Genomic DNA, 24,726 nt, shown 5'->3' with positions numbered 1-24,726 from the left:
CGACGATATCTATCTCATGAATTATTTTTTTTATTTGAATCGAAAATATTCACGTGTTTTTTTTATTCAGATCATTTCATCCAAGTAATGAGCAAACGGCGGAGAGTGAAGCTGTACCTGCATATGGACAACCTGGTCTGGATTATTCTCTTCAGAGACATCCTACTAGGGATCCGTTGTATTCTGCGCATCATATGATGCAGCATCCAGCAACTGTAGCTACAGCCAGTAAGATTATATAATCCTTTTTTTCTATTTTTTCTATTTTTCTATTTTTTTCTATTATTAACGACTTGTTACATAGTCAAATATGCTTAATTACATACATAATTTTTAGGCCCACAACAACCGAGGCCGTCCAGCACGCAGAATGTCTATCAAAGCTACGAAACAACGCAATCACCAATAGCTTATGGATCACCCGGACAGCAAAGCGCGTCCTCATCAGTCTTAAGTAGGATTCAAAAGCCGGCTAATACATCGCCAACTCCGCAAGCATGGGCGATTGGAAGACAGGTATTTAATTCTTTGTTTTTTTCAACATTTTCGAGAAGTTACAGATATCTAAAAATTTTCGTACATTCTCGAATAGCAACCTGTGACAGAGGGTTACCAGTACAGTCAATTAAGTCCGTCGAGATCACCGAGCGGACCAACATATACACAGCTTAGTAGTGGCGCTAGAACACCGGCTACACAGCAATATCATGCAGTCACAACAGTGCCTAATAATCCTGGTAAGAGCTCGATATATTTTACTATATTCTCTAAACTTTTCGTTCGCAAAATCGAATAGATACCGAGCACTTTTATATTCATTAGCAGGTATGTGGGGTTGGCAAAATCAACAGCATCAGACGCCGCAGCCGGACGGGCAGACTGGTGCTCAGGTGGCGACGCAAGCGCAACCACCGCATCCTGGACAGACCGGACCCGGCACACAACCTCAAGAACTGTCCGACATGCTACAGATGTTACAGGATCAGGGCGGCTCGTCCGGCTTCGAAGAGCTGAACATGTTTAATACCAACTTCGAGTAGCAACGAGAAAGGCGATATGCCTTTGGGAAGCAGCTTCTACTTTAGAGGAATTCTTTCTCGGGACTTTCTCCAACCGCTCGGTATCACTTAGGAGTCGTTCATGAAAAGGATTCCTATTTGATATCGCAATTCGCGCTCTCACGTCAGCATCCAGAAGATTGTTCATGGAGAAAAAAAAATCGCGATTTAACAATTTAGCACCGCATATATAGACTACGCAAAAACGATCGCACTGGGATTAGGACAGCCTAGTCTGCCGGGTTATTTACATATAATTCATACGTATATAACGAGAGGTTTGATTCATTATTGTGGGTATCAGACGCCGTCGGTACGATCGCCGCATCGTACGCTCCGATTGTTCGAAATAATTATTCAAATTGACGAGCATGATTTCGCAGCGAAAGTGCCATTAAGACATCAAGCGCGACTGTACCTTCATAATGATAGATGATTATTGATTAGGGCTCGAAATGAAATATAATATGCACAGATGTGTTACTCACGTTTGGTATTTAGCACAAGGCATTAAATATGAAACGAGCACAATTATATCGTTTACAATTAAAAATACGCAACTGATAAAAATGTCAGTAATTAATACAGAGTGCTTTCAACACACTTAACGCATTTAAGGCATTTCGATTATATTTTGATGAATTTGGGGTATTATATTTATAATTGAATTCCGCAAATTTTACTTATGTCCATAAAAACTACGTAATCAAGTAAAATTTTGAAACTATGGATATTCACAGCCTTGTTGCAAATATTTTAAAGATATATAATATCTTATCTGTGCTTATTATACAAGAAATGTAATTTTAATTTACATGACAATTTTTAATTGGAATATCATGCGATTCGATAATGATATTTAGAAAAAAAAGGAAGATAAAACGAAAATATACTCTAAACAATAAGAAAAAATATTTTTAAAGAAAACTTCTCAATCAAATCTATACACAAATCACGGTAATTTTAATACCAGCTTATCGTTAGATTCATAAGAAGTTAGCTTAATTATTTTAATTTAGATCTTTGTAATTATAAACAGTGCAATCATAAACTGACACGCGACAAGAAATCGTTGAAGACATTGATAATGTACAAAAATTGTGTAATCCACCTTTGCTTCTCTGTGCAAGACACCGTTTTTAGATATTCTTAAATGAAAAAAAATATAGATAATGTTACATATACGAATAATTGCATTTATAAGTAACCACGTGTGACTTAGCGCGTTTGTACATGTTTTAGCAAATTTTGATGAGCACATTGAAACGAAATTGCAGCATATCATGATGAATTGGGAACATTTTTCACTAATATATGAACTATACATATATGCATGATTTTTTTTTTGATGATCCTACATCGTGACGAGAATAGAACCATCACTTTTTGACAATAACTATACATATTGGGCCTCTCTAAATACAGGCATTAATATTTATGCGCGAATGTTAAGTACGGATTTGTCTCTATCGCAGAGAGAGACTATTTCACAAATCCCTTATCCACTGTTATATATTCCTTTGCACAATATCCACCCATATATTATAGTTCCGCAAGAAGAAATCGCAAAATGATTAATATGATTTAAAGAATGAAAGGTGTTAGAAATGCATACATATATCATGCAATAAAGCTATAAAAAAATATTTTTAGTGTACATATCTTACATTATGTATTGAGAGAGAAGAGCGTATGTTGCTATAAGTTCTTTAACAATTTTCACTTTTTACGTTTCTTTGCGATTATAATTAATAATAATATGAAAGGGACGATAAGATTTTTCAGAATAATAAAAAGCAATGAAATCTTTAAAAAATATAATAAAAAAATATTACGTTTTATCTTTTTTTATTAGATTATTTTTATCTTTTTTTATTAGATATTTATTAAATATAAAGAAATGCATAGATATATACATATAATAAATTTATAATTTCAATTTTACAGCTGAACTTATGTTATTTTTTTTCTTGGAGCTATCTTTCCTTTTGACTTTATTTTTAGTTTGATTTTGTAACTGCGTAAAGAATGCAGTTGAAGATTTTGCGACTTTATGCATTGTCTCATCTAATTTTGTAACATTCCTATCTTTAGTTATTTGTTTAAGCAACGTAGCTCTTTCCTTTTTATCCTCATATTTTTTAGAGATTCCCGGTTTTAGTGCTTTTAGTTTCTCTTTCTTTTCTATTGCTTGCTGTTGCATTCGTTGCTTCAATTTCTTGCGCCTTCTTTCGCGTTTCATATCGGTTTTCGTTCTTTCTGACTTAGCAATAATATCACCACGTGGTTTGGCTAAAAATGAATATTGTGGATAAGATAAAGAATATACTATATCGTGAATTAACAACATATTATACATAAAAATATATGACACATACTTTTAATTTCTTCAGGTGCTAACAAAGTAGCATCACTGGCAGTGATTGGTGCCACTTCTTCCATTCTAATTGCAGGCACATTGCTAATAATTTTAATTTCAGGCTTAGCCTAAAAAAAAATAGAGGGAAGGATATGTATTATAATCAAAATATTCTTAAAAATGCCTCAAATGTTTCATAACTAGAATGAAAAATCAATCATACATGTAGAGCAACTTTTCTATTTGAAAAACTTCTATTATCATTCATAAATTGTGTGTAATTTCTATTTAGAAACTTCTATTTTATAATAAATACTTTTGGTCCTAATTACTTTTTGCAAAATATATTTACAAGAGTTTTGGTTTATGCAAAATATAACAAATCTTACCATCTTGGGAGTATAATGATAATTAGATAATGCATCCAATTTTGACATTAAAAAACGCATCATTTGTCGAATTTCACTATGCAACTGTGATACTTCTTCTTTTTTTTCATTATTTTCAGGATCTATTTGCTTTTGCTTTTGCTGCAAATATTCCTTCTCATAAATTTGTGACAAGCTTTCTTTGCTCTTCTCCTGATCTAATATCAACTTTTTCTTATATTCTAGCGGAGTTTCAACTGGCTTGAACTTCTTTTCAACATCGTCCCAAGCTTTATCCTTGATTCGCTGCTTGATTATGTCTTCCAACTTCATAGTAGTTTCCTCAGTAATCGCAGGAGCTGGCCTTATATTTACATCAATTTCCACAAATTCTTCCAATAGTGAATTCTGCGGTCGATTTGGACCACTTACTTCTCCTTTTAATTGCCAAGGTTTCTCACCAATCGCTTCTTCTTCTAGTTCCTTAATTCTCATCAATAATCTGTCTTGACGAGCTTCTAATGTAGATTTCTGTCCTATATCTTTTTCTATTTCTTCTTCCTCTTTATCTTTCTTATTATGATTTGTTTTATTCTCTAAACTGTCTGTCTCGTCTGAATCATTAGTAAGATTGAATCTTACTCTCTTAATCTTGTGTTCTTCTTCATCTTCTTCATCATCGTCCATTTCTTCATCTTCGCTTTCCAATCTTTCCTCTCCAGAATCGTTAATACTATCATCGCGATTTGCATTTTTATTTTCAAGTTGTTCATTCTCACTCTCAGGGCTGTCAAAGAAGTCTGCATATTTTATATATTTTCCTTCCGCATTAACTTCATTCTCCTCCTCGGAAAAGTTGTTAAATAAGTCTACGGATTCATCATCAGATTCAGTATTATTTTCATCTTGGTTTTCTTTTTTTTCTTCCTTAGTCAAGTATTCATCCAATTCTTGCAATTTAAAAAATTTGTCATCTACAACAGAGGACTTTTTCTTCTTTTTTTTATCATATTTCCTTTTTCTTAAATTGCTTTGAACTCTTTCAGTTTCACCCTCTGATTCTTTGTCATCTGATATATCTTCATTCTCTTGCTCTAAATTATCATTTTCAATTTGCATAAGTTCAGGTTTCATGGAACTCACTGGAATCATTAATTTCTTGTTACTGTCTAAAACTTTTGAGATCTCATTAGATAAATGCGTTATTTCCTCTTCATTTTGCAGCTCCAATTGTTGCCAAATTTGTTCTTCATCAAAACCTTCCGTAACTAATTCTGGCAATGCATTTGTATTTCTACAAGATTGCTCTTTAGTAAAATCATAGACACGTTTTGTAAGATCTGTGAAATCAACTTTAGTTTTCTCACTAAAATTGAAAAGAAAAAGATTACATTCCTATGGAATCTAAACAGATTTTAAGCTTTTAAATCAGATACCATGTTAGAGTTAAATTTAATAAATTTTCATTAAAAAAATTATTTTAGCAAAATTATAAAACATCTCTCATCTTATTGTACATTTTCTATATTTTTTTTTATAAAGAGAATAGAAAATATTTTCATTTTATCATTTTATTCTTAGGTTAGATTAAATATGAATAAGAAAACTACTATTATTATTAAAATATCATATTTTATTTACCTCTTTACTCGTTCCAGTGATTGAATACTATCAGTAAAAAAATATATGCTAGCCATCTTCTTATAATCACTTATAATTATTTATAAAAGAAAGATCTTACAACCAACAAAAGTCCCCCACGAGGACACACCGCACATAACGCAAGCGCCACAATTGTTTGAACTATGATGTCAAAACTAGTATTTGCATCTGTAGGTAAATAAAGTGGGTAAATATAAAATAGAAATAAATTCAGGGATAAATAAGAATGTTGGTATATTAATTATATATTTTAATCTAATTCAAATATCTGATATAAATCTATGTGGACGTTTCTATTTTTTTCCAAAGTCACGTTCTTAAATTTTACAATATTTTTTTTGTTAGATGCATGCATATTTAAGATAAAATATTATATATCTCTATGAATCTATGTTCCTTCAACTATTCTTCTTCTCCTTTTATCATTTTTACTTAGATTATTGTCTCTAGTCACAATTTCCTAATAGAAATTCTTGTAATAAAATATTCAGGCTATATTTTCAACATGTTTCAATTCTTATCAGATATTATATTTGGAATATTAAGAATAAACTCTGTACGACCCTTATAAGCTTCATTATTCTCAAAAATATGCCTACAGAGACCACGAAATTCGAAAATAACGATCTCCATCTTCATTCCTCATACTTCATGATTCAGTAACGTATTTACGTGTTTTATTATTATATGTTCAGGATGTGTTTAGAACAGATATTTCTCATTTCTTTCTTTTGCCTCTTCCAATATTATATTACATATTATTAATAATAATTTTTTATTTTTAAACTTTTTTATAATTTAAAGTCCATTTAAATTGTTTTACATTTAATATTTAATATTTTTAATTAAATATTATCTGTCTTCAAATGTAAATTTACAAAGATTTGATTGTCGAATTTTATTTCTCATACGTTTAACTCTTGTAGGTCACATTTTTTATTTTGTTCTTGATTACATCCCACATAGCATCTATGACATTCATAGGACATCCTGAAGATGTCCAATCGCCTAAAGATGTCTTCTGGACATTTCTTGGATATGTATGCTCTGTGGGATATGGGTCACAATGCCCTGTCACAGTTTAATCACACACATACTTAAAAAAATCTGCAAAAATTTATACATGTTCCTCGACAAAAAATAATCGTATACAACAGAAGTCAAAAACTATATTTTAAACGATATTTTTTACTTGATTAAAAAACCTTCTTGACATATTTCTTAAATTATCGATAGGCTCAAAGTGACCCATTAAAATGTGACCTTTAAAACTGATTGTGCTCGCCAAATTCTAAATTTTACTTATTCAAAGTAAAATTTTCATTCGACATATAAATAAAACATGCAATCACATTGGTTTCTTCTGGAAATTAAAGTCTAACCGTTATCGTACACTCGAGGGGAAAAAAGGTAAATAAAAGAAAACTGGAGGGGATCCAAAATGCGCGGTAAACACGGGGCCCCAAGGATCCTCCGCTCCGCACGTCACACGGCAAAGTACGATGAAACGTGTTTGCCACGTGGAGTGGGGAAACTCGTTCGCCAGGCGAAGGAGAGGAGGCGAAACTCGTTCGCCTGGCGGAAGAAGGGGGAGGGAGGAAGGGGACGCGTCTCGCGCGAAACGGAGAGGGAAGGAACGTCGAGGGCGAGACCGAAGTGAAGGGAAGGGCTGCGCGGCTCGAGGCTCGAAGCGAAGCGAGAGCGGCTGCCACGAGCAAGTCTGTGGCCGCTCGGGCATTGGCGCAGATCTCACGTTTGCTTCACGCCGGTTCGCGCGGCGAGAGGAACGCGGCTCTCCGCAAGTCGACGGTCCAGAAGTGTGGTGTACACGCGTGCGCCTGTGACGTGCGTCGCTCTCGGAACACGCATATTCCCGAGCATCGCGGAAGACTCCTCCGGACTGGAACTGTGCGCGAGTGTTTTTAGCGAGAACGAGAAGGGAATTGCGAGGGATAGAGGGAGAAAGAAAGTGCGTGGTTTCTTGTCTACCTGGTGGGATTTCTCCGGTGCTCTCACGGTGCGTGGTCCACCGGCGTCGATTGAGAAAAATCGTTCCGGCTCTCGGATAACTCGCACGTGCGCACACAAGGGAGCAAGGTGCGTATTATTGTGTTCTTAAGAGCGCGCCGCGACGAGAACGAGGATCCGTGGCGGTTATCGGCTCGCACACTTTACCGGAGATCGATCGTTCTCCGGGTCAAGCCGACTCTCGTTCGTCCATGCCGGCGTTTGTGCGCCCCCGTGGAATCCGAAATTGCGAAATCGGCGAACGATTCGCCATAAGAGCCGGTAGTCGCTCGTGTACTGCTTCGCTTTCAGAAAAATGTTAACGAAAATAATCGTGGTGACTCCGAGTCGTAGTCGTATCTAATTCAAGTTCAATCAATTAAAAACAGATCTGACGAAATGACATGTGATTCTCTTTATTGTATAAAAACGGGCTTATAATGACCTATGTGAAAAGCGAATGTAATCAGAGGATGAAGTAGTGCTTAGTAAAAATTTATAAAGCGACTAATAATAATAATAGCTCATGACTAATTAATTATAAATTATAATTGTGCATTATGATGTAGAAAATATAAGCACTGTGTGTTTTATAATAAGTGTCATCACGATTGATTGAAAATTATTCGATTTATGCTTTTTTTAAATTTTTCAAATTTAGAAAAAGCTTTAATTAATTAAATATAAACCATTTTAAGGAAAAATTAATTAATTAAAAACTTTCTGTAGACATCGATAATTGTCAAGTATGTTTTTTCGAAAAGAAATATATTATATTTGGACATTAATTGTATAAATATAACATATATGAGCGTGCGAGTTATCCGTTTTTAAGTGATAAAAGTGTATTACTATTAAATACGATCATATATCTCTAACACAATTTAGACATAGATAATTTGACAATTGCGATAGGCATTTGTTAACAAGTTGTATAATTGACTCAAATGTAAAATGATTTTTCATAACAAATGCTATAGCGATTTTAACGCAATAATCCACAAGAAAAAATTCATCGTGATTTAAACAGCCACGCATGCAAAGTTTAATAATTTTTCATGTCTAATTAATCGGTTTGATGAAAGTTTTGCTTACTTTAAAAATTAGCAAATCAACGGAATACATAAAAATTAAACAACTGCATAATTAATAAAAATTTTGCATATTGATATCTTAAAAACTGGATATGTAATTTCTAAAAACTACATATTTTTTATAAGATACAGATCGTCTCTGATACGTTCGATACCTTGCGAAATCTCGTACGATTTCTAAAAAGCTGGCTCACTAACAAGCAAGACACATCACGAGTTTCGTTTTTCTTAGTCACGCTCGAATTTTTCTTGTGCTTGCAACACGTCCTGATGTTATTACAGACTATGTAAATAATTACGAATACATGTGTAAAACTTATGCCAATGTTGTACAAGTATTTTAATGAGACGCGTTGTATTTCATCTTGAAGAAACTATTCTACTGCCACATTCACAGTTCGGCTAATTACTCATCGTTATGCAAATGAACTCCTTTTTCATAGATGGAATGCAACTGCAACTGAGGAATGTTATTTTTGCAAAAAAAACAAGAGATAATTATTGTACTCAAGTAGAACACAAAATGATTTTCCGACATGCAGATTGACATAAAAGATATCGATATCATCGATTAATTTTCAAGCAATTAAGTAAGAAATTAATGGAAAGTAAATAAAGCACGAAATACAGTAGACACACGATTACTCCAGAAAAGGAGGGATATTTGTCGTCTCTCGGTCAGACGATATCTCGTGGAGGACGGCGTGGAATCTAGAAAAAAATTATACCGGTCCGCGAGTTTTCCTTTTCCTCGCCTCGAACGAGTTCTCTCGGTGATTATAACGGGTGCGGATCTCGGCTTGGGTGTACATGAAATTGGAGCGGTACTTCGATCCTTCCGCGAACGGTACTCGCGTCGCGTCGATATCAGCCTCCACAAGGTGCGCGAGGAGGAACAAATAAATGACGTAATCGCGAATTACAGATATTCCGAAAGAGAGACAGATGACGTGTACATTTATAACGAAGCCGCACTATATCTACGCGATTATTATAAGCGATTGAGGGGCCCATAATTAACGAACTATTAATCATCTCCCCGCCTGAAGCTCTTTTTCGAGCATAATTCGCAAAGAATTTTCTCCAAAATTCATTATACAATACGATAATAAATTTATATATCTAGAAATATTTCAAATTTTTAATCTGAGATGAAGTTCTTAAGAGACTTGAACTTTTAGATTTGATATTTTTGAAATGTTGCCAAGTTTCTTATATCGAGAGATAGGAATTAAGAGGGCTGTCAATTTGAGAGATTAGAAATAAAGAGTCGAAGATGAGAGGAAAGTTGAAGACTGAGATGTGACAGTTAAGAATGGAGAATTGACATTGGAATTCATTGCGTTTAAACGGTATCAGACGGCTCTAACAGATCTCTCCGGGGTGCTTTTCCGCGCCCCTACGATACATAATACCGTGGACTCTCAATGGACCTTTTTTCGCCAGCGGTACGCGTCCTGGCATTGATGCAGTAACCATCCCGTGAGGCGGAAGCTGCGTGTATGCGTGCGGTAGCGTGCGTACTACCGAGCGGGAGTAATACCTTCTCTCCTGTAACACACGCGTGTGCGTGTGTGTATGCGCGCGTGCGTGCGTGCGTGCAACCGCACGCCTGTATTTTCTCTGGAGTTGCTGGACCGCTCTAGGAGAGCCTGTACTCTCGCGCGACCCTCCCCCTTCTCCCCCTCCCCCTCTTCCATCGTCAGCCGGATCCGAGTCGGAGGGATCCTTGGCGAGATCTACAGGGGCCCCGAGACGGCGGTCGACTCGGGTTACGCGGTCTTCAAGGCCCGCGACCGATCGACCAACCATCGCCTTCCGTCAATTGACGTGGTTGTTCGCCGAGAGAAAAATTTCGTGCTCGTTTCGAATACTTTTGGGGAGAAATTTTTTGCGTGTCGAAATAATTAATTTCGACGTTGCCTGAAAAAAGTGTGATTGTACCTTGAATTATTTTATTGAATTTGTGTGCGTCTAATCGAATTAAAATTGGACGTTCAATTTTTGATAAGTTACAACTATTATGGTTTCTTTCCCTTAAGTTGTGTGCACATACGTGTGGCTTCTTTTCTTGCGATTATAATTTTTAATTGATTTTTGATTAATAAATATAAATTCCTTTTCGATTTAATACACGTATATTTTTGTCCTCGTGTTCACTTTCAAATTCCACGCGTATCGATACAGTGGCGGCAATCCTATTCGCATATAAGTTTGCACGCGTCTAGGTAGAAGTTAAATTGTTGATAAACATACCGGGAGAGACAGGTATCAACGGTTAGTTTTCTTACGTCGGATTCCAGACGCCAGAAAGGTCAAGCGAGCTATCGAGACTACTTTCAACGCGCATTGCAAACTGTCGAGAATTATCATTATCGTTATTTTACTCTCCGTCCATCTTATTGAAATCGTTATTATATAATAACATGTCACGCGATCGGCGAGAATTCTGTGCTTGAATTTTAATTCAGAGATACCGTATTCGCATCTTATCGCCTCGCTACTGCAAGACTGTTCTAAAATAATCTTCGATAAAATAGTTGTATCTACATTTTTTTATCTAAAATATATTTTCATCTAATTTCTTATCTAAAATATATTTTTATCTAAATTTCTTATCTAAAATATATTTTTATCCAAATTTTTTATCTAAAATATATTTTTATGTCGCTTTAATATCGAGACGAGCTGAAAGTCTCTTTACCAATAGATGCAGAAAATTAAATAAGAATAATTGATAATCTATAATTCACCAATATATCTCCCAGTTAATCGACAATATGACAAGTTCATCGACGTATTAGCAGCTACGATTACATAATTGAATACATTATTCCAAATAGTCGTTACCGTTCGCTATGACTTATGATCGAAGGGGGATACCCGGTGGCGACACGGAATTCCGAGAGAGATTCGAAAGCGACCACAGTTCCATTAGACGTGCTGCACATTCCAAGAGGCACGATAAACTCGCGACCTCGCGAAACGACCATCGATCTCGTCAGATCCTATGCGAGGTTTTCAAGTATCGCCAGTGTTTTCAAGTGTCGGGAATTTAAGCGATTCGTTCGCCGATTTTCACGATTACTGCGCGATTAAGCGGTCGAGTAGTTGCATATTCGACACTTCATCTTATTTTAAGTATTGAAAGACGAGCCAAAAAAAATTATTCTTAAACACTTTGACACTTGAGATTTTTTGTCACAATACATTTTTAATAGCTTCACCTTTAATGGTTCTTATACACGATAAATAATCAATTTAATAATCGATTCTGAATGGTTTGAAGAATGATAATGTATTATATAATTAACAACGATTAGCGTTCCTAATTTTCCATGAATGTTAATTAATACGATTTCCTATCGCGAATGGGAATACGTGGACTGAGAAATTCTTAACGTATAATTTACGAAGCATTCATGTGGCAGGTATTTAATAATAAATGATATACTCATACATGCTTTCACCTCTTTAACAAGCCAAGTGGCAAATCTCAAGAGCGGGGAGATGTCAAGAAAGAAAAGAATTTGTTTCACGTAACGTGTTTGCTTCGCGATACGTTATCTCTCGCGGATTAAATGAATTTATGGCGAATTATCATCGGTTTTGTCAGTACCATTTTGTGCCAAAGCGTACGCTGCAATTGCAACAGCTGCGTCGTAAAGAAAGCCGTCATCGTTATATTTATTCACTAAGATAATAAAGACTATGATAAGAAAGATCGTTTACGTAACAAGTATATATAACATCAATTTTTCATCATGAAATGTCAAATCCATTCTATTCCGCTATTAAAATTTTATAAAAGTTCTCTGTGAATTCTCTGCTCTCTATGACCTACAAAAAAATATATATTTATTTTCTTTTTATAAATAAAGAAATAAAAAAACAAAATAAAGATTAAAGTAAAATTGAAATTAAAATATCGAAAAATTAATTGACAGGTCAATTACGCTTATAAATTTTTGATCAAAATCGAAATTTGACATCGGAAGGATGATGTCGCACAGATCTTGGCGATTGTCAGCGATAATATTTGATCAGCTTTAATTAGCGACGAACCCTTTCAACGTGACGAAGACGGAATACAATATGAAGAAGCGACGTGACGCTTTATTTGGCTCACGCGAGCAGGTTGAAGCCGTTCGCTAACATAGTGGTGAATGTAAAATTGCCAAGGCACATGCAGGAATGTAGATTTTTCTTGTCGGCTTTCTACATTCGTAACGTCACGAGAATCATTGTTCGATGCATTTTAAATTGTATATCAGCCATACCAGAACAATAAGAAAAAAATGAGATGGAAAAAATATAAAGATATATTCCATACAATATAGATATATTCTAAAATTTATAGATATAATATTCTACCACATATATTAATCAATATATATACATATATGTGTATACATATATTTGTTTATTTATAAATATTACAACGCATTTTTCATATTATTTTTAATAAAATATTTTTCATAAAATTTTTCATATTATTTTTAATGACAGCTTTTTTATGCAATCGGGACATAAATATTCAACATGTAAATGTCTAAAAATAATATATATTTAATAGAATGCATTTCTTTGGCAAAAACTCGTTGCTGCATGGCAACATATTTTTACATATATAATCATTTTATAAGGTAAAAGCATATTTTAATTTGGCTAGCATAATTTATATTATATGAAATCATTCATGTGAGCACACAACATAAGAAGTTAATGATCAACCATCCTTTCATATTTTTAATAAATTTTTTTAAGACTTTTTAGTAATTAAAAAAGTATTTAAGAATTTTAATACAATTGTATTGAAATTCTCGTTTTTTTATGCATAAATACTTGAAATATAAAAGTTTTTGAATATATTTCTCCTATTTTATTCGATTTATTATAATTGATAAAAAAGTTGTCCACTGTTTTCTGATGACCTTAGAAATTAGAACGAAAGGAAGAGGGAGACAAATTTATGACGATGAATAATGTGAGAGAAAAAGAGTACGATTATAGAAGGAAGAAATAACCCACATTCTCGTCGCATATTTAGCGCTAAATGGGGCCGTCTGAAAAACGTATTCAATGCAAACACTGGGTGGGAATCGAACGGCGGCACCTCGTAAGCCGATGAGAATAGGCGAGAACAGGTGGTTGATTCGCGCAGTCTAGACATAATTAACGATGCCAGGTTGTGACAAATCGATGTACGGTGACAAATTTCTCGGTATTTTGCGCGCCATGAAATAGTGAACAAAAGATGCCATCGGTTGAATCGCGTTGTCACTAATGCATAATTCAGACAATTTATCGGCATGCAATAAATTAACGATAACGGTCGCTGTCGATCGCGACAGCCATAAATTAAGGGTACAAAACGCGTGCGCGACATATGTGTCAAAAATATAATACTTGCAATTCCATAAAAGTTTCACGTATGAAAGATATTGTACAGAATGTTTCACTTTTATCATATTCACGTTCCTTAATGACAAATTCTTTATCATTAATTCGGCCGAATTTTTCTCCAAGCTATTAAGACACCTGTTATCAAATAATTAACACTTGAAAGTTTGCCTGCTGGCGAAGTTCAAGAAATCATTTTTCAGTCAAATTGGAAAGTAGATTTTATATTAATAGAATTTTAATTCGTGAGCTTAATGAGCTTAATATATAAATAAAAACATCATTTTGAAAATTGAGGGGCCATTTACACAATTAATCTTCCTTTAAAATTTTCGTTGTCCATAAAAAAATTAATTCCACCTTGATCAAAGAATATCTGTCATTAAAGCATAATAAAAATAAAAGTGATTTATACAATCTGCATATAAATTATTTATACATCTGTCCATAAATTACTTATACATGTGTCGATTTCTAATAATTTATCGTCGATGCTTTTTCCTTCGTAATATTTTTGATGATCCGGAAATATCTCGATATCATTGGAAGCGTCTTCAATAGCGGCAGCGAGCGGCATAAAAGCGTACACTCGTAACTGTATCATCTCGCGGAATTGTTCGCATGCACGTAAAGCTAACGGTCCCCGTCCGGATACATCTCTCATTCTTTCTCCCTGCCGGGGAGATGTTCGGTCGCGGAATGCGCATTGGCGCGTGCAGCCTTATTCATATCGCGGCGTCCGCTCAGTGCAGATTTTCCGAGGGAATTAAGTCGACGGAGCGGAAACTTAATCGGCGCAGACATCCGCATCGATTACTTAAAGCGGTAAATCGTTCGGATTCCGCGAACCGGGATCGCCGGAATGTTTTTCCGTGAGCGGTGAATCGTGTAATCATCGATTCCGAGACACGCCGTGTAGGCAAACACATACGATGCACCGGAAAGGTATTTTAATAATCCTCGTTGATGACTCTATATGTGCGATAGCGATTTCTTAATGTCTTAATGAAAATTTCATCATTGTGATATTTTATCGTAAAGCACAGTTTATCTAAAATTTTGATCATAACATTGTGATTCTATTATTATTATTGTTAATTTAATTTAATTATTATATTTTATTATTAATTGTGAAGGGATGCAAAATTATATTCTATCATTTTATTGACGATTTTACCGAGTCGTTGGTTATTTCGGTAATCACGTAACTATTGTGAATAATCGGTAATAAATCGAAGTCACCGGTAACGAATGCCTATACATTTTCAAAGCGACGTTGAAGAAATTATGATGGATATGTTATCGGAACGAAATGCGCAAAGTATCTCTTACTCAATTAATTAAGAAAGCCGTATGTAACGGAGCCGTGGGTTGCCAACCTCTGACTTAAAAACGTTACGTACGTGCATTCATATATACGTATATATGCGTTACGTGCAGAATCTTCATCCGGCAGAATTGTTTTTACACGACGATACGATCTTCGGAGTAGATGTGTGTGCTTGCCACTTTCACTCTAGTCTAACTATTCGCAATATAATAATACATCGATCTTAATTATTTTTCTTTTTCTGTTTTATATGTTGATAATATTTATCAGAATTAATCATTATAAGGAAAAAGTATAATTGTGTATCTTTTTAAAATGAAAATTGTAAAATACTTAGAGAGAATTGTACTTAAATACACGAGATAAATAAAATATTTTCAAATAAATATTTTTCGAATAATAAATTAAACTTAATTGTTGACTAACATTGTGTGAAAAATATATATGAAGGAATGATGTACTGCTAGCAATTCATGATTGATCATCATCGTCGTCATTATCAGTAATTATATATTTTAGAATTAATATAACATACAAATATTTTCAATAATGCAATTAATTGTATTTTGTAGAAGCGATTAAAAATTTAATTTTTTCTCTTATTTAGGAACTTTTCTCTTAAGCATCCTTACTTGTATATTTATTCTAACAATAATCTAAATAAATCACATATGTATATATGTGTTTCAAATTTTATTTTAAATTTATTTCGAGGTATTAATTTTACATATGAGCAGAAAGATTCCTAGATAGCTGTCAATGAAATTATTTTAATATTCGATTCAGATGGGAGCAAAGCATCATTAACTTAACGAATGCTTTTAAATTAGAAGCTATTCAAAGATACTCGTGCATTGTGAGAAAACATGACGTACTCTTCGTCAGATTTCTATTAAGAAAGTGCTTCATTAATTTTATGTACTCGTATATGGCCTGCTTCTTCGAAGTTGAGTTGTAACTGTAATTAGTTCAACGAGAAATGGCAATGCTACTGTGTCGCGACACGCTAAATTGGCATCAATTCTTAGCGAATTATCAATATGCCGACTTCCGTTCGGCATGGCTCTCTATTCATTGGACTTTAAATTATCTGTTTATGCTCCGCGTTCGCGTTATTTCCCTATTGTATTCTATTGTATTCATATCGCCGAGCAAAATTTCACGCCCGGAAACACAGCTGTGATTCTTTCTTCAAATGTAATCGCGCAATTTTAAAATACAAAATTAATATTAAAAATGTAGAAAGATTATATTATCCAAATAAAAATTCATACGAATATATAAAAAACTAATTTGTTTCTTATATCCAATATTATTAATTACAAAATTCATTAAATTTCATTAAATTATATATTTATTAAATATTTTTATAATTTTTATATTAAATATTTTTATAATATTTTTATAATTATCAAAATATTGTCAAGGAAATATTTTAATCTTAATATAATCTTAATATGATATAAATTTATTCTACAATAGTTTTCACGTACATGGGCATTTATTTCACATAATGTAGCATTAATATCACCCGGGGAAAGGGGAGAGAGGGCGGACACTAGCGGACAATAGTGCGGTAAATATAGCTCTGTCGAACAGGCATTAGGGATAGCGCGGGATTCGTATGAGAGAAAGAGAATTAAAGACGAATGTGGCACGTGGGAGTATAAGAATTATTAAGTCGAACTCACAAAGAACATCTCGTACCACACGGCGTGCGTTCTCGTGCATGCGTGTCTCTCATGTGCAAGCGTTTAAGATACCGCGGCTAGATACCGCTGCATTGTTTTGCACCGCATTTTCGCGAAATGCAGGTTGAATGACGTTGCCAAAGCCTCTTTCTTTTTATCAATAAAAAAATTTTTTTTTTTCGTGAAATAGCATCTTCCATTCAAGTCGGCCAGTCAACTTCGTTAGCTAAACTGTATATCGCGTAATAATATATCGGTCAACCATTTTTATTTTTAATTGTTCTCTGCTCGCCAAACAATTATTCGGACATGTTTAGAGCAAATTAAAACGTAAAGTTTAAAAAGAGAGGGAAAAAAGGAGAAAGAGAGAGGAGAGCCTCGTATCGAATAGCAGTAATTTCCGCGTTCCATTTTCTCATCGCAACATATTTTCTCATTCTTCCAACTGAAACGATTATGCGGTATAATTTTTGATATTACTTTGATGAGAAGTTTTCGACGAAAACTATAGTGCACAATCGAAGCATAGCGTATAATAAATTATGCAATTGATGCGGATTGCATGTCGAATCGCATATGATCGTTGACAGAAAAAAAAAAAGAAAAAAATTACGTTAATTAATTCCGCGCTTATTCAGCTCGTTAACCGGGGAAAAATAATTGACCAGGTTAAACACAGAGAATCTTAAGTTCCGCAATATGTTTCGTGAAAGTTACGATTCTTAATACTTGCAGGAAACGTTGCAATGATTCATTCACACGCTGTAATAAGTCTAGAGAGAAGTTGTTCGCCGCAAGTAATTACACTTAATCGCCGTCGTAAGTTTAAGCCAAATAACGTTATGTCTCTTTAATTTTGTATTGTGCATTTATGAAACGCGCCGCTACGCTCGTTTGAAAGTAATAAAAAAGGAAAAAGGATGTTGTTTCGATGGCTTGCAAGTCCCGTACAGCATTGCAACTTTTAGCATTTCTAATTGATCGTTACTTCAAGCAATGTTGCAACACTCGCCAATTAAACAAGAACGGGAAAGGCGTAGTGCTTTTACGGAATCAGCTCCGTAACAAGTACTATTTTTGCGAAATCGTAATTCATGATAAATCGTGATATTCTGTTGGATATAATATACAGGGTGTTTCTTAATAAGTGCGAAAAATTTTAGAAGATGATTCTCTGTCGAAAATTAAGGGGGATCTTTCATATAAACATATACTCCTCCCTGTGGAGTTACACTCCTCCAAAAATGGAGGTAAAAATTAGATTTTTATTTTTTTCTCAAATTTAGAACAAGTTAAAGAAATGAAATTAGATGGATATTTTCTACTAGTAAAAAGGTTATTTATTAATATTTTTTTCAGCTTCCTGTTTTGTTATAACGGGATGAAACTAGCAATCTCTATTCAATTTTTTATTAGAACTTTTTAATGTTTATATGAAAAACCTTCCTTAATTTTTGACAAAGAGAATCATCTAAAATTTTTCGCACTTATTAAGAAACATCCTGTATATTAATTATAATATATAATGCCGGAGATGCTACGTTAATTTATTACGCAATGAATTTTTCACCAAGTTTATCCGCGAGTAAAGCTCTCATTTGCAATATTAGATCTCATTACCCTGGTCATCAATTCAACCTAAAGCCGACAGCCATAAAACATAAGAGAGATTATATATTTCCTCTTTATATGGCCGTCCTTCATCTTTCATGTTATTCAACGTGCGGCAACTTTTGCGGATTTCCTTGCAGGAAACGTCGTCGCTAAGATACACGATTCGTGTCGTGCCATTCAGAACTTGTTCTGCGTGTAATTTGCGTGTCGGATTTGTTTGTATTAAGCGATTACATTACCGACGCACATCGTGAAATTAACAAGCTATTAACGCAATGCCGACCAGTTTGCCGATTGATGTTCGCGCGAGAGAGGAAATCGCTGTTCGCCGCATCTACGCGTTAAACGCATAAATTTTACTGCAAAGTCTCGTCGCAATAAACCGATGCCTTGATGATAGTTCTGGATAATTATATATTCCGCGTAGAGTAAAAAAAACTATTAAAATAAAATAAACGTTTTTAGATATGTAATTAAAAACGAGAAAAGATATTTTTAAAAACGAGAAAAGATATTTTTAAAAACAATTTTTTCTTGGAAACACATTTATTAAAGACGACATATAATGATAGTTGACACAACATGATTCACATTCAAATCAATTTATATTTAAATATAAAATTTAAATATCAAATTTTTCGAATAATAATATAAAAGAAAATAAGTTTTATTGATTAATGCATTTCCGAAATTGTTGATTTAAAAAACGGATAGTTTTAATTTGTTTATGCATTTAACGCCTTGATATTACATTTAAAGAACAAAGTAAGATCGAGATCGAGTCTTGGTAAAAACCACTATATATATCTCTTCTCGTTTTTACCAATTACTGTAATAAGTATTTCCTGCATCAAACCACAGCGGCTACTTTGTCTCTGCGGCGTCTCTGTACGCGAAGAACTTCGAGAGATTACGGAGCTGGCAATAAACGATTCGTTGTGCAAACATTGCGGCGATTACTCAGTGGATTGTCGCGGATTTCTATCGCGTATGATATGCGATCAAAGATATTGCAAAATAGGAGAGTGCTTCTTGCAAAAGAATAAAAAGTCGCGTTATCGTGTAATCCGCAAAGCAAAAAATTGCGCTTCAAACCGATGTTTCATAAGTCACAAACATTTTCGTAAATGGGTCATACAATTATTTTATAAAATTGTATGACAGATTTTTTATACATTTTTTATTCAATTTAGAATTATCTACTTTAGACATTTAAACTTGGAATTAATAATGATGGAGTCTAAAAGGTAAATGAACAGTTTACCTTTAATTAATTTTCAGTTACATGTATAATGATCATATCTGATAAGACAACATAAAAAAGCAATGCAATTATAAATAATAAAAAAAAAATATCTTGAATTTTTCTTATATTTTCTATTTTATTTTATTTCTCAATTTAAAGTGTTACGTAATTTCAAGTGCACTTTTTTGCTCGCTGCTTAAAAGAAACGTCACGCAAATGATACGTTTGTGGCAAATGAAACGTCGGCGCGTGCTTGTTTACCGGATATTCAAACCGTCTCTTAATTAGGCAGAATAAAGTAGACTTATTAGGGTCAATTTCACCAACGGGCAGATTGACAAGTGGAAGATCGTTTTGACCTCGCGCGGTGTTATCCCTATAGTTTAATTAATGTTGAACAGTAATTAGAGACGACTTTAATGAGAAATAAAAATCACTATTCAAAAGGTCGATCATATCGATACATGATAATTATATGCACGCTATTCGGTAGATAATAAAAGCTTGTCAATTTGTATTGATGAAATCCTTTCGCGATTAATTAAAATATTATCGCGAACGTTCATCTGCATTATTATGTGCAAATAAAAATTTAATTGGAGTCCATTGTAGTAAAGAATGCAAAATTATGCAATATAATGCATGCTTAATTATTAAAGAAAGCTAGTAGACCACAATGATAGTCTTGATGTATGAAAATAACCAAACGTTTAATTTTAATTTCTTAACCTAATAAAATTTTTATTTGCATACATAATTAACCATTTTTTTATTTGATATTTTGTTAGTATTTTATTATTGTATATATAATACTGTTATATAATGTTATACCAAGTCTTTTATTTTATGATTCATCAGCGTTTAAACAGAAATAAGATCGCGCAGTAATAGAATAACTAACTGTTCCAACCTTTCGTTCGTTGACGAAGCACGCAAGATAAATATTTAGGGACATGAGAATATGTCGAGACAGTCGAGACATCCTTATGCCTCGAAAACGTATGGCCATGAGGCATAAAACGGAAACTGGTCGAAGTACCGACAATATTACGTGTGATGTCATCGCAGAAATGAGATATTTACATACTCTGACGTAATATTTGTTTCAAGATAAAGTTCAACTTTATCTTCGTCTAATTGAATCCGCGAATAATTGCAGAATGTATGAACCAAGCTGCTCTACATTCGTAAAAATAAAGAGATACGTATATCGTATTCGTCGGAAGATCATAACACGTGGAGTAAGAAAGCTGCGTGTTATATAAAATAAAGAGCAGTTTTGCGAGATTTTGAAATCATAAAGTATCAACGAAAGCTTTGTATATTGAATATTTTAGGCACTACCTAAGTGGAACAGCTTTTTTTCTACAGCAGCAGTCTCTTTTATCGCGTCTTATCAGGACGATCTCGCATAGCAAATTTACTTAGACCGTGAATAAAATGTCGGCGGATTTCGATTTTCAATCGTGCGAAAAAGTAAAACCATCTGGAGATGCACAATTGATACGGCGATTACAATTGCCATTAAAAACAGATTTCGAGTGCACCATAGTGACGTCTTAATAGCGATGGATCGCGCTGATGTTCAGCGATTCTATTGCGCAATTCGAATTCGGATGAGTATGCAAGTCTGCCCCGGCAACGTTTTTTTCTGCGTCCCGCGATCTAATGGCTGAGTCACTTGAAGCGTTTTCGAACTCTTAGAAGAGCTGCACTAAGATCGTTATGCGTCGGCATGAGCTTGCATATGGCTTCGCGTCTGCTTCGAAAATTTATCTTCGGTCGCTACGATCATTAAATCCACATATAAAACACTATAGAATAATAAAATAAGTATACATTTTTTTAACTTGGCATACTCAATCTGAAGGGAAATTTAATGATAGCGCTAAAGCACTAATATTATAATTTTGAAATATCATTAATTATATATATAATATTTTACAAGGATTGAAAAGAATTTTTTTAATATTAAATTAATAAGAATTTTTTAAATATTAAATTAATAAAGCAACGTAAATCTCTAGATCCTGCGATTGTGGATTGACATTGATTTTTAATAAGTATTCATAGTACGCTTTTGCTTAATTATTCGCGAACAATCGACATAATTATTCGCAGTTTCATTTTATATCAACTGAGAAAATGAATCATGATTCATCAAAATGAATTATGATTATGCCTAAGAGTATCAGATTACGATGAGCTATTTTTAGCAATAGTCAGATTTTTTGAAATTGGCTTTATTAAAAAATTTGAGGCTCATAAATTAAATTACTTTTAAAACATTAATGAAATATATTACATTGAAATTTTTCTAATGATTAGCACGATAATTATTAACAATTTCATCTTTTTCTTACTTGTCATTGCTTTAAACTTTTCAAAGAATAAGCTAGAGATCAATCCATAGAAAGCTGAATAGCTTTGTACATAATATAAATATGTAAATCCATGAGAGAGACTGCGCGATATTTTACAAAGCATATTATAACACATATATGCTCAATAAGATACAATTCTATAATCATTGTGGAATGTTCAACAAGAGATTATTTCATCGTAGAACAACATACATATAGTTATGCGCTGGAAAATTCCTCTGTTTTTGCGAGAATAGTAAAATATTTCAATTTTTTTGCACTTGTGTATCTCATTCCTGAGATATTATATACAAGTGCAAAGCAGAAATGATTCAACAAGTTTCGTCATTTATAAAAGAAGAGCAATACGTAATACGGAAAATATGTATTATTCACTGCATAATTGATTTACCTCAAATACAAAGAGAAATAAAAATGAGAAGTAAGATAAAAATTATTTTTTAATAATGATAGATATAAATATTAAAGAATCGAGCGCAATTCTAATTCTAATGCAATTTTATAACTATTATTTATACATGTGTATTTAATACTTTAATCTTTTATACAAAACTGGACCAGAGCATTTAATAGTTGTAGCATTACAATAAATGCTCAAAAAATCGGTATTTATTCCTATAATGTAGTGGCTTAAAAATAGACATGTCGTCATTATCGTTTAAACTTCAAAGTTATTGCGTTTATTTCCTTATATGTACACGTTGATATGAATATGAATCAGATATAGGATGGGTTATCAGCGTCAATAGAGAAGATAGTCGAGACAACAATAAATGATTACTAAATGCCAAATGATTACTTTGGCAGTTCCGCTGATAATTGACATTTTATTTCATTTGTTCGATATATACAATCCCTAAAATTAAAATATTTTAATTTTTTCTATTCGCAAATAAATGTGCTGCTATAATCACTTTTTAAAAAGTTATTCCAGCATTATACATATATACATATTATTAGACATATAGTATGATAGATAATCATTAATTATCTCTCATGCATCTTTAATTCATGTTCTTTATTATGTATACTAATTCGTGTTCTTTATCATGTGCTTTAAAACGAGTCTTTAATCAAAAAACGTGTTTCTCTTTCATGAAAATTCTGAATGCAATTACCTAATTGCATCGTTGTACTTTAAATCATGTTCTCGTGATTAATTTTCTTCGTCCTCTCGAGGTAAGAAAAAGAGTACTGTCGCTATAAATTGTATACGGTACGTTTGTCACGAAACTCGCTTCTGCTTTGGATACTCGGTTACAGGTTACATACATGTGTACGTTGATATGGGAAGAAATTAATATTTACCTCGGCTATCAGTGTCAACAGAACGGACCGGCACTTTCCAGAATGAGTGCCGATAATAATACGGCTCCGATTTCACCTGGTTCGCTAGTCTTGCACACACAGTTCCTCTCTTGGCTCTTTCGGTGCGTTCACCGTATTTCCGGTGCAATTCTGCGCTTCCTGCCGGCAACAACAATGCCCTTTCGAATAGTATCGATATCATCTTCATCGCAAATGCGTTCGATTTCTAGAGCGTTTCAATCCGTTCAAAAGTAATAATTTGACATTAAATAAAAATTTTTTTTAATCTCTTTGCAAATTTTCTTTACAGTTAAATATTAGATTAATTATTTTCGAAAGTTGGAAAAATATATTTTATCAATTATAATTTTAATAAATTATTTTAATAAATTTTTAATAAATTATTGACACAAAAATCACGCGAAACTATAAAGCATAATTTTTTTTTAATCTTTTAATTTATTTAGAGTTTATATATAATATGTAATACATATTTTTACATGTGGTTTTAGTTGTGTATCATCATTATTTTAACTTTTCTTTGTCATACAAACATCAATTTCTTAATCTAATCTAATGTGGTATAAGTATTAAATCGATCTTTGCATTTTCGATAAGATCAATTTTTATTGGCTCGCTTCATTGGCGCAGCTTTGAATTAACAGTATCTTGTTTATATGTGAAGATGGCTCCTGGTCAAAAAACCGAACCCATTTTAGCACAATCGCCGTATTTCCGGTGCGATTTCGCTCTTCCTGCCACATTGACGGCCCCACGATTAAAGGGCCGCTCTTTAATTAACATACTATCGATTATATTGGCATTGCAGATTTTTCTTAGATAATTTTTATTTGATATCATCAATTAGGGAATTTAAATTCAAGTTTTTAGCAAAATTCATGGTTTGTGTAAATACGATTTTTTATACCCGCAAAAACATGAAATTGGATTTATTCTCTATCTTTCTTTGAGAATTTATTATTATTCTTTTCTTGACAAAAAATATATAAAATATCACACAAATATTAGGAAAATTTCTTGAAAAGATTTACTGATCTTAAGTATTTAGGAAAGTTTACTTAACAGATATGCGAGTTTATCTTTTAAACTTCAATTAAAATATTTATCTATATAGAATGTGCTCCAAAACATTTCATTAAAAACATGAAATGATAGTAAATATAAACAATATTAAAAAATAC

At 33.2% G+C, this 24,726-nt stretch overlaps 3 protein-coding genes across 7 annotated transcripts in view; 2 read left to right on the top strand and 1 right to left on the bottom strand.

Moving 5' to 3' along the window:
* The window catches only part of LOC105257389 (aryl hydrocarbon receptor nuclear translocator homolog), a 35,215-nt gene extending 32,827 nt beyond the window's left edge, over positions 1-2,388 (top strand). For 4 of the 5 annotated variants that reach the window (XM_011267978.3, XM_011267974.3, XM_011267977.3 and 1 more), the window contains 4 exons: positions 71-228; positions 338-516; positions 593-737; positions 823-2,388. In XM_011267978.3, the coding sequence (XP_011266280.1) occupies positions 71-228; positions 338-516; positions 593-737; positions 823-1,040 (700 nt within the window). In that variant the 3' untranslated portion in view covers positions 1,041-2,388. The remainder of the gene's footprint in view (positions 1-70; positions 229-337; positions 517-592; positions 738-822) is intronic. The other variant, XM_011267975.3, reaches the window with a different exon arrangement.
* Positions 2,389-2,985: 597 nt separating this feature from the next.
* Positions 2,986-5,587, bottom strand: LOC105257390 (U3 small nucleolar ribonucleoprotein protein MPP10). The gene is made up of 4 exons (XM_011267979.3): positions 5,427-5,587; positions 3,807-5,151; positions 3,437-3,545; positions 2,986-3,350 (listed from the first exon to the last, which is right to left on the bottom strand). Exons 1-4 carry the CDS (start codon positions 5,480-5,482, stop codon positions 2,986-2,988), a joined length of 1,875 nt encoding a protein of 624 aa, XP_011266281.1. The 5' UTR covers positions 5,483-5,587.
* Positions 5,588-7,151: 1,564 nt separating this feature from the next.
* LOC105254732 (spectrin beta chain, non-erythrocytic 5) overlaps positions 7,152-24,726 on the top strand; it is a 61,593-nt gene continuing 44,018 nt past the window's right edge. The window contains exon 1 of the mRNA XM_025412652.1: positions 7,152-7,544. The gene's annotated coding sequence lies outside the window, so the exon portion shown is untranslated. The remainder of the gene's footprint in view (positions 7,545-24,726) is intronic.

The sequence above is a fragment of the Camponotus floridanus genome, unplaced genomic scaffold, assembly GCF_003227725.1.
Source record: "Camponotus floridanus strain SB8 unplaced genomic scaffold, Cflo_v7.5 scaffold54, whole genome shotgun sequence".
Taxonomy (NCBI): domain Eukaryota; kingdom Metazoa; phylum Arthropoda; class Insecta; order Hymenoptera; family Formicidae; genus Camponotus; species Camponotus floridanus.
The sequence above is the reverse complement of the archived record's forward strand: the minus strand, read 5'-3'. Positions and strand labels throughout refer to the sequence as shown.

Bases quoted from the DNA above. Each gene is read 5' to 3' on its own strand.
- LOC105257390 (XM_011267979.3), bottom strand. From the start codon at position 5,482: ATGGCTAGCATATATTTTTTTACTGATAGTATTCAATCACTGGAACGA. The intron at 5,152-5,426 runs GTAAATAAAATA...TTTCAATTTTAG, and splicing joins TCACTGGAACGAGTAAAGAG to TGAGAAAACTAAAGTTGATT. The intron at 3,546-3,806 runs GTAAGATTTGTT...ATTTTTTTTTAG, and splicing joins ATCATTATACTCCCAAGATG to GCTAAGCCTGAAATTAAAAT.